This window comes from Mytilus galloprovincialis, chromosome 1 (genome assembly GCF_965363235.1).
Source record: "Mytilus galloprovincialis chromosome 1, xbMytGall1.hap1.1, whole genome shotgun sequence".
Taxonomy (NCBI): Eukaryota; Metazoa; Mollusca; class Bivalvia; order Mytilida; family Mytilidae; genus Mytilus; species Mytilus galloprovincialis.
The window spans coordinates 50,401,878-50,417,720 of record NC_134838.1 but is presented as its reverse complement, the minus strand read 5'-3'; the positions used below and the strand labels follow the sequence as shown (position 1 = coordinate 50,417,720).

Sequence of the window (15,843 nt, the reverse complement as noted above, 5' to 3'; positions counted from 1 at the left end):
AATCCCTTTTTTGACGTTAACAAATAGCTAGTCCCTTAGTGTACTGATATGAATAGTAATATACGGGAATTATTTGAAAATATATTGTCGTTGATGCCAATGTTAATATTTTATTTTAAAAAAAAACCACAGGAAATATGTCGATGTAACAACAAGTTCGAATCTAATTGAAGTTCTAAAGTGCTCAGAACTCACTGATCATGCACGAGCTGTTATATTCATAAAACGTAATTATGTAACAACTAAGAAGTGTCCATGTATTATCAAACAAATGTCCGAGTAAAACATGTTAATATTCTGTTTCTAGAGCCCTGCTTGGGGAAAAGTCGTATAAATATATAATGACGTCTAAATCCTACTTTTCCTTGATTAAAACTTGAGTTGGTATTCTGAGATGAGATTAAATTTTAGGAAAACATATTACGTAGCTATTTTCTACTTTACAGGAAACTGTTATAATTATATGACTATAGAGAATGAAGAAAAAAGATCGACCGGATATCTGAGCTCATCGAAAGAGGAATATTTCAGCGACGCAGATCTAGAGCCAGGATGGTATAGAATCATAAGTAAAAATGGAGATCACATGCCAATATCTACCCCGGGGGTTGAAAAATGTGGAACTAAAAATCCAATATGGTTGAATGGTAGGATTTCATTAAACTTTCTATCTTTAATTATTCAAGTTTTTAGGTTTATAAGTTTTGGAATAATATAATATAACAAATTTTATATAATTTCTGTCACGTTAATATCGAAAAATCTTAATCAAACTTTGCGTATCAATTCTTATATTATGCATCTAAATTGTTTGTTTTTGTTAAATTTATGTTGATTGCAACTCATGTTCTTAGTATGTATTGTTTATTACTGGAGCCTTCATCAAAGCTAATAGTATCCATATCATGTATCCGAGTACAAAAATACCAATTAGTACATACAAGGTGAAACAAAACACAAAAAAGTGGGATAACAGTATTTTTCTATTTTGCATTACCAAAATGTAAGCTTCTACAGAATGTATGAACGTGGATGTTTATAGCTGAATAGCAGCACAATAAGTTATGTTTAAATCTATTGTTAACTGAATCATTTTTTGCCGATAAAACAAAGATTACAGTTTACCAATCAGAGTAAGTAAGAATGTGATTTTCCGTTTGTAATACGTTTGAGACAGGCACAATTGAACATCCAAATCAGATCGTTTTAAAAATATACAAAAGAATTTGTAAGTTATTTTTTTGAAACAAAATCCTTGACATATCTGTATTCAGCCTTATGAGGAAGAACAACTGAAATCGACGTCGGGAAAGTTTCTATTACAAAAACATAAAAACAAAACATTCACAATTGATTCAAATGCAACGAACGCCAACTTTAATAGGGCAATTCAACAAATTGTCTGTACATAAACACTGATGCATCAAACGATCTTTATTTAAACGCATATGAACAAGGATTTCATTTGAACAAATATGTGTTGGGATTTTTCTGATTTTTTATTCAAATGTCAAAGTTCACTTTTTTATGCACTTCATGTCTATAAATAGGAAGATGTGGTATGATTGCTAATAAGGCAACTTTCCACAAGAGACAGAATGACGTAGAAGTTATCAACTGTACCTGTAAGAGGTTGACAGAACAGCAAAGGAAGGAGGCTTAAGCAAACTATCTTTTCGAATTGTCTAAGTAACTAATGAACATATGTTGTTATGTTTGTGCATCACCTAGATATTTGACCGGTAACTTTGTTCTATGACAATTTCTGCTTGTCTTTCATTTTTGCTAATAGGCTTTGGGTATATACCTTTTTGTGATTATTTCTAACATATGACGTGACTCTGTACTTATACATCCCGTCATTGTATTACTGTGCAATGGTAAATGTTTGTTAATATATTTGTTTGTTTTGTAGGGATGAAGATGATAACACAGTGTTGACTACTGTGGTCCTATTTTTGACATTTTTACCTATTATGTCGGTTTGTTTTGTTCACACATCGTTGTCAATATATAATGATTTTTATGCGACTGTCATACAAATGAGAGGTTTAGCTAGCTTTAAAACCAGGTTTTATTAACCATTTTCTACATAAGAAAATGTCTGTACCAAGAAATACAACAGTTGTCCATTCGTTTGATGTGTTTTAGCTATTGACTTTGCCACATGATTAGGAACTTTCCGTTTTTAAATTTTCTTCTTAGTTTAGTATTTTTGTGATTTTACTTTTGAGGCTAAATGGTAATGCCAAAAATCAATGTATTACAAATTGTTTATTTTGTCCCAAGTGCTTATCAATGTCAAATAGGATAAAACTACATGTGTTAATGTACAATCCTAAATTTCTCCGTTGATAAATGAAAAAAATTATGAAGAAACTAAGGTTTCTTCTACCTCAGAAAAAGGTAACATAAAAAGGGATTTACCTTTTTTAGCTCCTTTGTTGTCATATAACTCATCAATTGTTTCGATTGTTATGCATCATAGAATTTCAAGTAATTGGCTACGAAAGTTCTTGTTAAATTTAAAGCTTCGCGCGCATGACATTTATAAAGTCTGGTATTCATTTGTTACACTACTGATTCGATACCCTTGTTCGTGAACTATCCGTCCCCTAGGTTATCATCAGCTAAGAAGTCACTGCTTAAGTACCGACATGGTTTATAACAAACTCTCTTAAAATTATTCGTTTGTAGATCAAAACAACTATAGAAACTAAGGATTTGACTCCACAAAGAAACTTTGCCTATGATGGAGATGAATTTTATTTTTAAGGGATGTATATGTTCAGGCATGGGGCAATGCAAATTTGTAATTGCATGGTAATTTTTGCATTACATGGTATTGAAATATAATGCATAACTTTAGAGCAAAAAGTTGTGTAATTTCATGCATTACATTGCAGTACATGGCATTACTTTTTTCACATATTGTTGGAGAAATACCTCAAGCAGAATTTAAGATTTCTTGACTAAAGAACATAATAATTTGCATATTGATTTTCTATTTTCAATCAATTTTTCATCCTTTTTATAAATCACAATTGAAATGACTCAATTACAACTCTAAAAATGAATAATACAACACTGTACATCAGATTGAGGTTTTTTTTTTCTTATTTTTTTAATTGATACATTTTCATACATTTTCATACGTTTCCTGCCTAAAAAGATTGATATTTGAAAAGCTAAAGCCATTACTAAATAAAAGATATAGTTATAAAACAATAGTTAGTTTGTTTTACACTTAATAGTTTAACTATTTTGACAATTGGTAATTGATTAAGCTGAGCCTCTATGTTTATTATATAATTAGGAAAGACATTCTCAGTAAATATTTAGATTTGAATTTAATAAAAAGTATTTTAGAAAAGTAAAGTTAACAAGTCAAAATAATTTAAAATGTAATAGCCGTAATAGATACACTTTTTATATGAATACTTAAATTCAATACAAGGAACAGTAACTGTATATGCTAGAATCTTTTGTGAATTCATGTTGTTTTTCAAAATGTTTGATTTTTCTATTCCCTTAATAATAAAATTACAAATGTAATGTGTAATTCAATGCATTACTTTGCAAAAGTAATTGTAATTTAATGCATCAATTTGATAATTGAATGTAACTGTAATTGTACTATAATGCATGGTTTTGTCAAATTAATTGTAATATAATGCATTATATTGCAATGTTATTCGCCCCATACCTGGTTTTGGTCGTAAATATTTTCAACTGTTTCTGTTCTTATATATCCTTGGATTTTATATTTTCAACTATGAGCGTCCCTGAACAAAGTAAATCCAGGAAAACGCTTTGAAAGAACCAAATTTACACAGTGTTGCTTTCGGATTTTTTTTTTTATTTAAAAACAAACTGTATTTGCGCCATACAAAATGTAAAAATGGATATCAAATAGAGACAATAATAGCTCCAAATTGGTTTGTTTTGGTTGATTATGTATGTACAGCGTACTTTTAGAATTTTGTTATTACTAGTTGTTTTTTCACATTATAAGAAGAATGCTATGTGTTTCAGGATCTTTACCAACTGGAACCGACGATGTTGTGACTAGAAATACATGTGTGCAATCAATGAATGATGATTGTGAAGACTCCTTTCTCGTGTATATCAAATTATGTCAAGGATATTTTATATATTACCTAAGAAACTCCACAAAAAACTCGTCTTACTGCTTTGGTAAATGTAATGTAAATCAGTTTATACACATCACATCAGCCAAAATATGTGTCTCTACAATCACAACAGTATTTTAAAACTTATTAAACAATAGAGAGTTCATAGATATGACCTCCTCATTTTGTCGTGTATATGCTGCTAGATCAATGTCATAAACATATACAATAATTGTTAAGTGTGTTTAAATATTAGTCTTTGTACGAAGGTAAAGAAACAGGTGAAATTAGAGCTTCAGCAAGCTATTATTCATGTTTTCAGCCGAGATGTTATTGTCTTTATCCTGCAATTATATTTGTTAATTGTTTTGGTTTTTAAAAGAGAGAACAACTTTGAACCCGTGCTGGTTTTCCTACAACGTAATAAACTGTTGGTGAATGTTGATTTAAATTTTTGATAGTAAAACCGCGAGCCGTCACTTCCAGGCTTGGAAACTGGGAAGGCAAATGATCAAATCAAATCTGTTCTGCTACATTGTGTTACACCTCTTTCCCTACACCATGGCCTATGTTAGTGCTCATATTTGAGGAGGAAAACAGAACGTACATACAAACATACGACCGGAAACCATGTGACATATACTATTGGTATCGGATTCGACCCGGAACTTGTAAATTTTTGGTAATATTAATTACCGATAAATCAGGATGGTCTGGAATGTCAAATAGTATTAATATATAAAGAGTAAATATTTGATTCGTCGTTTCTATGTTATGCCGCATAACAAATTGGACCTCGTTATCTAAGAATTAAAGATATGTCTGTGATTGTTTTTGTTTTTGCTGTGTCCTCCATATAGAGCATGCGACTTTTAGAAAGACCAAAGACTGGTCAACTTCGAGTGAAAGATTTTGGTCACATGTCTTTCTTGTAAATGAACACGTTACAAAACCGACTGTGCGTGTCGGTCTTGTACGAAACAGTGTTAGTTCATGTCGTATAAAAAAAAATCTCATCCTGATAAGAATTTAATAATTGGAACTTGTCCGACCCATCTTAACAATCGTCGTTTTAAAATGTAACATATCAAGTTATATCAAAACTCACTTCACAACATTTTTTTATTACCTAAACGTTTAGTTTATTTTTTTATATTTAGATTTTTAAAAGATATACTCGTTTTCTTGCATGTTGCTTTAAAAAATCAAGATCAAATCATCAGTGCTCTATATTTTAGTTGTATTCAATATGATTAACATGGAAGTAGTTGTCTTCCTAAAGTAATCAATAAAACAATTGTTCGTTTACAGTAAAAAAAATATTAAAATGTATATTATCTACCAAAAATTGGACTGTTTTTTTCTTTTTTTAAATTTATTAATTTTTTTACATTTCGAAGTTTACTATAGGGTGTAGGTTTACCTCGTAAATGGATGATGTATGTTTAAATATAATATAAAATATAAACGAATAAATATAATGCATGCAGGGAACGTTAACTATAACCTTTTTATATAAAAAGTATAATGTGGTACATGTACGATTGTCAATGAGACAACACCAAAGTAAGGACTGCAGAACAAAGATGTGAAAACAAACTGATCACCGTGCAGCTGTCAAAAATAAGCAAAATGCATACTGTAAGGTAAGGTTTTAAAGACCCGAGGATAATAAATGAGAAAGAATTTAAGAGATAAACAAACAGACGTTTTTCTTCTAAAACAACGAACGAAATACAGTTCAGTTATCTGATACTTTTTATTATAGCTATTAATGAAATATGTACAACAAAATTTCTTTTTTCAGGTGAAGGGCCGGTATTATGTTATGACGGTTTACAATCGGAATCGGGGTATTATCCCGGTTGTGCAAGTAAGTTCTAATTTTGTAATCCGTGTAATTTTCTACCTGTTTTCTCTTTTTGTTGAATTTAAATAAAGGCAACAGTAGTATACCGCTTTTCGCAATTCATAAATCGATTGAGAAAAAAAATCCGGGTTACAAACTAAAACTGAGGGATACGCATCAAATATAAGAGGAGAACTACGACACCACAGAAACACTAACACACAGAAACGAACTATAATATAACAATGGCCATTTGTCTGACATGGTACAGGACATTTTAAGAAGAAATGGTGGGTTGAACCTGGTTGTGTGGCATGCCAAACCTCCCGCTTTAATGGCAATGGTAAATTTAACATTAAAATGACAGCATTACATGACAGGACAACAAGACAAATAAATGATAGAAAATATAGGACAGAGAAACACACAAAATATAGCTAACAAAAGGTATCAGGTTTAAAATTTAATACGCCAGACGTGCGTTTCGTCCACACCAGACTTAGCAATGACGCTCAGATAAAAAAAGTTTGAAATCCAAAATAAGTAAAAAGGTGAAGAGCACTGAAGACCAAAAGTTCCAAAAAGTTGTGACCAATAAGGCTAAGGTTTTCTGCCTGGGATAAGAACATCCTTATTATTTAGAATAGTTCATATATTTTCAAAAAGTAAATTTTATAAAATGATTATATAATAGATATACATGCTAAAGTCGAAGTGGTGACTTACTACGGAATAAAAACGGATACATAACATAAAGTAACATAAACCAGCACATCAGCCGAGTTAGCCAAAGTCATCAACGCACTTGGTGACGTCACATTTGAATTTCTATAAAGATTTCCCAAAAAAACGAAAGAATTAAGATATAATTCAATATTAGATTTGTAAGACTGATAAAACATTTTTTGATAAATATGAAAATTACAATACTTATTAATATCAAATTGTAGTAGTTATTAGATAATTAATTATATTATCTAGCTATGTCAGTTTTTCTTCTAAATCAAACTGTAAACCAAATATATCGCATAAATTTCGTTGATCCAATCTAAAATCTAATAAATGCACTGGATGAATAATTATCTTTACCAAAACACACGAATACAACAGAAAAAAATAAGGTTTACAAATACAAACGTTAAGACATTTGACAAAATCCGATGAGAATAACAAATATAACATCAAAGAAATAACTTTTTATAACTGTTGTCTTAATAAAATAGAGAAAACATCATAATTTTAATCACACCGACAGAAATGAAACAACGTTTTTGCGAGTAAAAAATATGCATAAAACGCATCTAGGTATTCGTCTATGAGACAGCAACCACTAAAATCTTACAGTCGGAAGATTAAGATCAGTCAACGAAATTTCAAAAATTCTATAGATGATAAGTCAAATACAACAACATATTTTTTTAAATAAAGTAACTTTAAGGTTAAAATCGCTCGATGTCATACAATGTTGTGAAAAAAGCAGAGGGTCAGTTGGTCAGTGGGTCAGTGAAAATAATATATAACAGAAGATAATTCGTTTCATGACTTTGGACAGGTACATAGATAGTTGCGAGTTAACTGATTGCAAATATTCCTTGATGATGTTGAGAAAAAAATTGATTTCAAGAATTATTTTATTTTAAAATTTCTTTTCCAATAAAAACTTTTCCGATTGGGTTTCATTGTCTCCTCCCGAGCTAGAAGTTCGAGAAAAACCATCAGACAAATAACAACTTCACCTGCAAATGGGATATACATTTCCTACCTTATTCGATATTCAAGAGCTTACAGCTGCTATCAAAACTTAGTAAAATGTCACCAATGTTTGAGCAGAAAGCTAATGAACCAGGGTTACGTCAAAGAACGTCTCGTCTCCTCTTCCAAAACTGTTCATCAGAAGATACTAAGACCTTGTTGATAAATATTATCAACTTCACAATCAAACATGATGGTCTTTAAGTTTAGATTCTAGGTACTGAAGTGGTTTATCATCTTGATTACATGGTTAATGTTCATTTATTTTTCTTTAAAAACTCTTTGTTAATGCTGTTAGGTCGTTGAACAATATAAATACCGATAACTTAACATGTCTATAAATAGATACCTATCCCACAATAATTCGTATTACCTCAATGTGTATGCGCAGACAAAGAGCCAGCATGTCCTTTTCCTGGTGAGCCAAGTCCCTTCAAACTGGTTTTATCCGTTTGTTCTAATGCTGTTCTTGTGTTGTTCAATGACATGTATAATTAAGGTATAGAAATCGAAATCACGCTAAACTCATCCCGAGTAAGGAACCACAGGCACTTGTTTCTATCCATTGGAAGACCCACTATCAAAGTACATTTACGAGAAGGTACCCAACTACTTTTCTCACCTCTCCGCTTAAAACCCTTATTTCTCTGTCAATTCAGTCTCAAATTTCTTGTCTCATACACCATTCCATTCATAAAAAGTTTTTCTTTCAGATGATATGCATTGTATTTACCCTTAGAGTACCCCTTTACCCCAAATACACAAGATTTGACAATAAATTTTCATGTTATCGTTTTAGTCCTCCTACAAAATACAACAACAACCGGATCGAAGCAGTAAAATTCAATACCGCTTGTTATTGGTCGGTTCATAGTTCATAGGACATTCACTCTCTAGATTTTACTTTAATCATTTGTGACTCTTTAGACTTATCCTTCACTGTTTTATGCAAATTATTTAAAACGGAAGTTGTTGTATTTTGTAAGAGGACTAATAACGATCACATGAACATTTATTGCCAAATCTTGTGTATTAGGGGTAAAGGGGTAACCTAAGGATAAATACAATGCATATCATCTGAAAGAAAAACTTTTTATGAATCGAATGGTGTATGAGACAAGAAATTTGAGACTGAATTGACAGAGAAATAAGGGTTTTAAGCGGAGAGGTGAAAAAGTAGTATGGTACCTTCTCGTAAATGTACGTTGATAGTGGGTCTTCCAATGGATAGAAACAAGTGCCTGTGGTTCTTTACTCGGGATGAGTTTAGCGTGATTTCGATTTCTATACCTCAATTATACATGTCATTGAACAACACAAGAACAGCATTAGAACAAACGGATAAAACCAGTTTGAAGGGACTTTGCTCACCAGGAAAAGGACATGCTGGATATAATTGGATATTGCAGAAACCACAAGCGAGAATGTTTACTGAAATGATGATTTTAATCGAAAAGAATTTTACTGAAAGAAGGAAGATGTAAAGTTCTTATATATACCATACATCATGGTAACACGTTTTTTTATATATTATTCAGATGAAATGATTAAATGTACATTTTGTACGATCATCTTTAAGCTGTAATCAAGTATTTCTTTATAAATTGATGGCCTCCTTTAATATAATCACCATGGGGCGTTACTGATGAAGATAGGTCTAGAAAAGCGCTTCGGATGCATGCAATTTTTAACGTTTTGTTTTCATTTTATATCGATTGCATGACGATCATATATTGTACATATAAGAAGATTTGATATGAGTGCTAATGAGACAACTCTCCATCTAAGTCGTAATTGGTTAAAGTTAACCATTATAGGTCAAAATACGGCCTTCAACACGAAGCCTTGGCTAACACCGAACAGCAAGCTATAAAGGGCCTCAGTTCAAAGTATTGGTACGGTATATAGACTGAATAAGTGATGTCGCAAATAATGTTGCGCTAGCCTCGACTGTGGGGGGCTGGTAATATCTTTTTTATACTGCTAACCTCTATACACGACGAGTTTAAGAAGAAGATCAAATATAAGGTGCTAGGAGCAAGCAACTTTTATAAGGTATCTAAATAAACTCATCATATATACCATGATGTTAATTTTGTATTTGTGCAAGACGCAGGTCTACAAAAGACTCATCAGTGACGCTCGAATCAAATAAAATAATAAAGGCCAAATAAAGTGATACATGATTAACAACGCCAAACAAAGTAAACGTTAACATCCAACTCATCGTTCTGGTTTTGTAAAAGCTTAATTCATTCATATCATATATAGCGTATACCATAAACATTATTTTCAGCCTGCATATTTATGTAATAGTTGCCTCTGTACATTGAGCCCCATCTATTCATTTGTAGGTGTCGGCATTTTGAAATTTTTTAAAGTTTATATCAACGATAATTAGTAATCTATTTGAGAATCGGAAATAGAAATATGGCAATAAGGTGACACTAAATTTGACTAAAAACTAAAAAAAATGTTCGCGCGATAAAAAAAACTTTCACATCGACAACAAAAACATGTTCCCCTTTTTCATGTCCACTGGTTGCTCCCTAACACTCAATTAGGGGACCTAAATCTGCCATTGTTTACAAATAGCAAATAAGGAAACGGGATTTTTTTGTATGAATGGATAGTTCCGCATTTAATGCGTTTTTAAGTAATCGTACGACAAATAACTTCTTCAATAGTTTCGGTTCTTATATTTACTTAACTTTCAAATATTCGGTTTTCAGCGTTCTGCTTGTAAATGCTTAACTTCAAATTCAGCGTTTATCTGTGCTGGTATTTTGAGAGCAACATTGGTGTATGACCAACACGGCATAATCAATCGCACAAAGATCGTAGCACTCTTTTTACACACTCAATTTTGACTTCACGTACTTGTACCTGACTCAAAGTTGATTGTCGTACAATAACTTTTAAAAGTGCAAATAACAAATTCGGATCTATCCCTTGATGCAAAAACATTCCGTTGCCTTTTAGTAGCTATTTGAAAACAGAGGCGTTTTTAGGGGGCCACCTAAATGCATATTCTTTTTACAAGCATCGGTCCTAACGTTGTCTTACTAGGTCCATGTCACATTTTCAAATTCATGGATCTGCACCTGAAAAATGTATCACTATTTAAGCCCCTCGTGGAGGTATTCAAGTCCAATTTAGTGTCTCCTTAGTGACAATATTTATATTTTCGATTCCAAAATAGATTACCATCTCCATTGGTCACTTCAACTTGATCAAAATTATGTTTATCGTTGAACTTTTTTTCAAATTAACATTTCAAAATGCCGACACCTACAAATTAATAGATGAGCGCTTAATGTACAGCGGCAACTATTACATAAATATACAAGCTTAATTTTTATGGTTTACGTTTGACTCGTATATGGTATGAATGTATTTAACCTTTAAGCTAATTATAATTTGATCTTACCCTTAATTTCATCGTGTATAGCGGATAGTATTGTCAAATACAAATCAACAACGTCCCACGTTCGTGGATAGCACAACGTTCATTGCGACACTATACATTCAGCATTCCTTCTGTATCAATACTTTAAACTGAAACCAATTATAAAAGGCAATATATGATAGTCAGTCCTTTTGGGATCTACCTTTCTCAGGAACGCTCATAGCTGAATATTAGAAGGCAAACAGTTTACAAAGATTGAAAAAGTTGAATAAAGGTTTAAACAAACAAAAAATGAAATTTGATTTATTGCTTAAAGTTCAGTAGAAATATATACATACTCAACCCTCTCATACTATTTGGCTAACTGCGAGTTGATCAGTATATATTCACCGTTACTTCTAAATGATGGGATAACCAAATAGTTCTTAAGTATTCGTTTCGTTTCGCTTTTATTCCGTTTTGTAGTTTACAGGTGGCCCTCTAATCGCCCTTTTTGTATTTTTGATATTTTAATAAAACATTAATAAAAATCAAACTTTCAAAACGCGAAAAAATCAAAACTGCACGTCATTTGTAATACGTTTAATACTATCAAATATAAAAACGTAATTTAGAATTTTGAAATTTTAACTATTTGTTGAAAATTTCAAAATTACAAAAATTTTCAAAACTTTGGAATTTTGATATTTTAAAATTTTGATCAACATTCCAAAAATCTAAAATTTGAAAACTGATGAAAATTTTGAATTGATAAGTGTTACACGGACCTAGCACGAACCAACTATTCTAATCATTAACTGCACTATTAGTTACAGACATTGCGTTGCATAGCACAAGACATAAATTATGAAAATTGCAATGGTTCCTTTAATCTTTTATCAAGTCATTCATGTAAAAAACACTTACTATGTCAATTTCTGTTCTAACTGATTTATTATTTATACAGTCTTATTATACATCGAAGTAAGCCTTTATGAAAGAGAAAGAAAATATAAGTTATTGTACAAACTGACTAAACGATTGCATTAACAAAATACTACTTCATGTTGGTTTTTTTTAAGCATCATTTCCAAACGAAACAGTTATACCAGAGGTGCAATCGTTCCTAAAGGAAAATATGACGTCTCATAGTCTAAGAACGACATTTAAATGTAAATTCGAAGATGTTTCAAATGGAGAATATGTGTATGATGTTTATTGGTATATAAACGATAACAGCGTAACAGTTCATCACAATATTCCATTTCACAGCATTGATACTACCGATCTTTTAGACAGTGAGTGGGCAGATCAATACAATATGAATATGAAGGTAACGACATACAATTCAATTAATTTTATTGGTATAAAAAGTGGACTATTCATTTTTCATGATTTTTCATTTGATGAATATATAATCTCTTCATCACTTAAATTGGGGTCAAGATCTGGCATTTCGGTAGCTGTTAGTAGTCCTTTGTTAATTTGTGTAAATCAATGCTAGTTTCTTCTGTAATATATTCTTACATAGGACTCGGACTTCTTGTAGACTGAGCTTTTCTTTGACTGTTCCCCTGGTATATTTTGCCCCTCTTTATCTCCGATTTATGCTATGTGTTTGTTTCATCAACATTGGCTACAGGTATCGGGGGAAGGTTGAGGTCTCACAAAACATGCTTAACCACGCCGAACATTTGCGCTTTACCTGAATCACTGGCCTTTTTTTAGTAATGTGCTGTTTTTGTTTTACTTTTAGATCGCTTATGTTTCGGTGTATAATATGAAATTCGATTTTGCTGTGGTGTACATAATTGTTTAGAAGCCAGTTTAAGACCGGCTCTTGGTGCGGAACTTTTCTCTGTGTTGAAGGCCCACTGGTGGCCTGTGAATATTGTTGCTCTTTAGTCGGGTTTTTGTCTCTTTGACACATTCCCTACTTCAGTTCTCATTGTTTTGCAGAAAGACAAGGATATGATATCTCTACATTTATAAATATCTACTTCTCTCTAGCTAACAATCATTTATTTTAATTGCTAGGAGTTTACACATTCTTTATTCTTCTTTTTTGAAGGCTGCATGTTAACATACAGTTGCTACATCCACGTTATTATGGACACTGACAGATAGATTTTGAATCGACAATAATCGTGTACCCTATCTCCTTGTTCTAATAAATATGCAACTAAGGGTCAATAATACAAACGAGATCCCACGTTGAGTTTCCTGATCTTTTCTACACAAAATCAAATTAAAAAGGCCACTTGTGCTATATGCACTTTGCAATATATAAATAAAAATATATCTTTGTGATTTATTTTTCGAGATATGTCGGTTTGACATCTTGTTGTTTTATGCTAAATCAATATTTTTTCATTTTCAAAACTTTTAAACAAAGAAATGCCATTACCAGTTTTTGTCAAGCGTTCGTTATATTAGCTTAACGGGATTTGTACTTAAATGAACACAACGGGTGCCACACGTGCAGCAGAATCTGCTTACACTCCCAGATTACCTATGACCACCAACAGTTTTTATTGGGTTCATCTTACTCAGTTTTTTATTGGTTTGCTATGTTGTTCTGTGTACTTTTTGTTTGTCTTATTGTCTTTTTTCATTTTCTTTTCGTGGTTTCGTCGGTTTATTTTTCGACTTTGAATTTGAATTTCCCTTTGATATCTTTTGTTTTCTCTTTAAGCTTATATGCTTTTGGGGTTGTTACTAAGTGGAATGTAAAATAAGATAGTATTGTAGTGAAATCTAGCATTGATTTGTTCTTGTGAGTATGATCTAACTTTCAACTCGAACTTTTGTTTAAATATAGATAGATTATATGTTTCTATATAGCTGTTTTGCTCTGAGACTACTTTTAAACTGGCTCAACTGAATTGATGATCTGTTTTTTCTTTGAAATACAAATGCATTTATTTAGAGAGTCGCGAAAATAACGTGTGTAACTTGAATCGTTTGCAAACTACCCTTTGATGAATCCAACTTAAATACAGAACACACTGCCTATTGTTTTTCCTCGTTATCAAATCCCTTAAATAATAATCTTTCGTGAAAACAAATACTTGTTACATATATAACTTATTGATCTCAATCTTTTTATGGAATCCATGAAATTTGGTATTATGTATATAACGTCAGGGTACTCAAATTGCACCTATTTTGACAGTTTTTTAACCTACGTTTATTTATACTTCAGACAAAAGTTTTCATTATATGTTTATTTTGTAGATGTATCATTATTCATTATATGGTTTCACCAATTTAATTTTGAATCCATATGGAATCATAGAAAAATTGGTCTAAACTGACCTCGAAACCATCAATGATTCTGAAATGAGGAGTACCCAAATTGCATCCATGCTTAAATTTGCATCGTCCAAAGTATGATAACAGAGCTTTTGTTTATTTTTTTCAAATATTTTGAACAATTGGATATAAGTCCATGCTTACTCTTCGTTTTTTAAGAAAAAGATACTTGTAACATTTTGTATTTGCTCATTTAAAGAAGATGACGTTTTGATGACGTCGCATGGTGACGTTTCAGTAGATTTTGCTTTTTCAGTAAACACTTCATCTGTTGATAAATACTTTGAACAATTTGTGCATATCTAAATATTTTTACCTATGTTGAAAGATGTGCATAGTATCAAATTATAAAAATACAAATTGTTTAGTCTCTAGGAAATCTTGTAAGATTTCCGCTGCTATTTTCGCTTCAAAGGTGCAATTTTGGTACCGTTACGTTATGTATATAATGCGATATGCGATATGCTTCATTCATAATTCTAAATTGCGGATGGCCTTAATGTTAATTACTTAATTAGTAAAAGCGTATACTCTTTCGTTTGTCAAACGCTTATCAAGGATTTTAGACTCATGTTTTGTCAACACATGTTAAAAAGTGGGTACTCCGTGCTTACCACAAGTGTTTGGGTGACGTTAAAAAAATTGACAGCAAAATTTCTGAAAAGGAAACATATAAATGTAAATAAGCATAAGAACAAGCAATATAATATATATATGTTATAAAAATAATCAATTTGATGAACTTGGTTCTTCCATTTGACAGGTTAAATGTTCCATAAAACTACGGTTTGCAGGAAATTCAATACCAGGGCCCTTTATGACAAGCAGTGTTTTTGATGCCGGATTTTTTGTAAGTAAACTTAATCAGTTCTAATAATATTCTAAAGCTAAAACACCTGTAATACTTCATTTCACCATAAATGCCTCCTGCAAATGTATGAGTCTTTTCTAGAATCTTAAAATTGATGTTGAAAAAAACAAAGTTTTTTTAGAGAATGTTCATAGAATACCAGTCATGGACATGCTTATAGGTTGCACTTTGTAAATACAGCTGTTTCTCAAACCACGCCTCTTTTAGGGAGATTTGGAATTTTCATAGAAAATTAATATTTGTTTACATACTGGTTCCCAGTTATGCTCTCTGTGTTTCATCTCATAGTGACATAACTTGGGAATGTTACCAGTAAATATACATGTGCACATTGTTTACATTGAAATCTGTGGTAACCCTTCATTCGAGGTAGGGGTAGTTAAGAAAATTAGTGTTACTTTAAACTCTGAAAAGTTCATGGCATATAAACGTTGAATATAATCCGCACCGCCCTATATTTTGACCTTTGAATAAAAAATGTAGTGCATATGAACTTTCAATTCTAGGATAAGATATTTTTCAAAACTTCATAGTA

At 31.5% G+C, this 15,843-nt stretch overlaps 1 protein-coding gene across 1 annotated transcript; it reads left to right on the top strand.

Annotated features, from left to right (window-relative positions):
* The first annotated feature begins 463 nt into the window (after positions 1-463).
* On the top strand, positions 464-15,311 carry LOC143061245 (oncoprotein-induced transcript 3 protein-like). The gene is made up of 5 exons (XM_076233701.1): positions 464-647; positions 4,036-4,197; positions 5,941-6,006; positions 12,205-12,455; positions 15,201-15,311. Exons 1-5 carry the CDS (start codon positions 464-466, stop codon positions 15,309-15,311), a joined length of 774 nt encoding a protein of 257 aa, XP_076089816.1.
* The last annotated feature ends 532 nt before the right edge of the window (positions 15,312-15,843 follow it).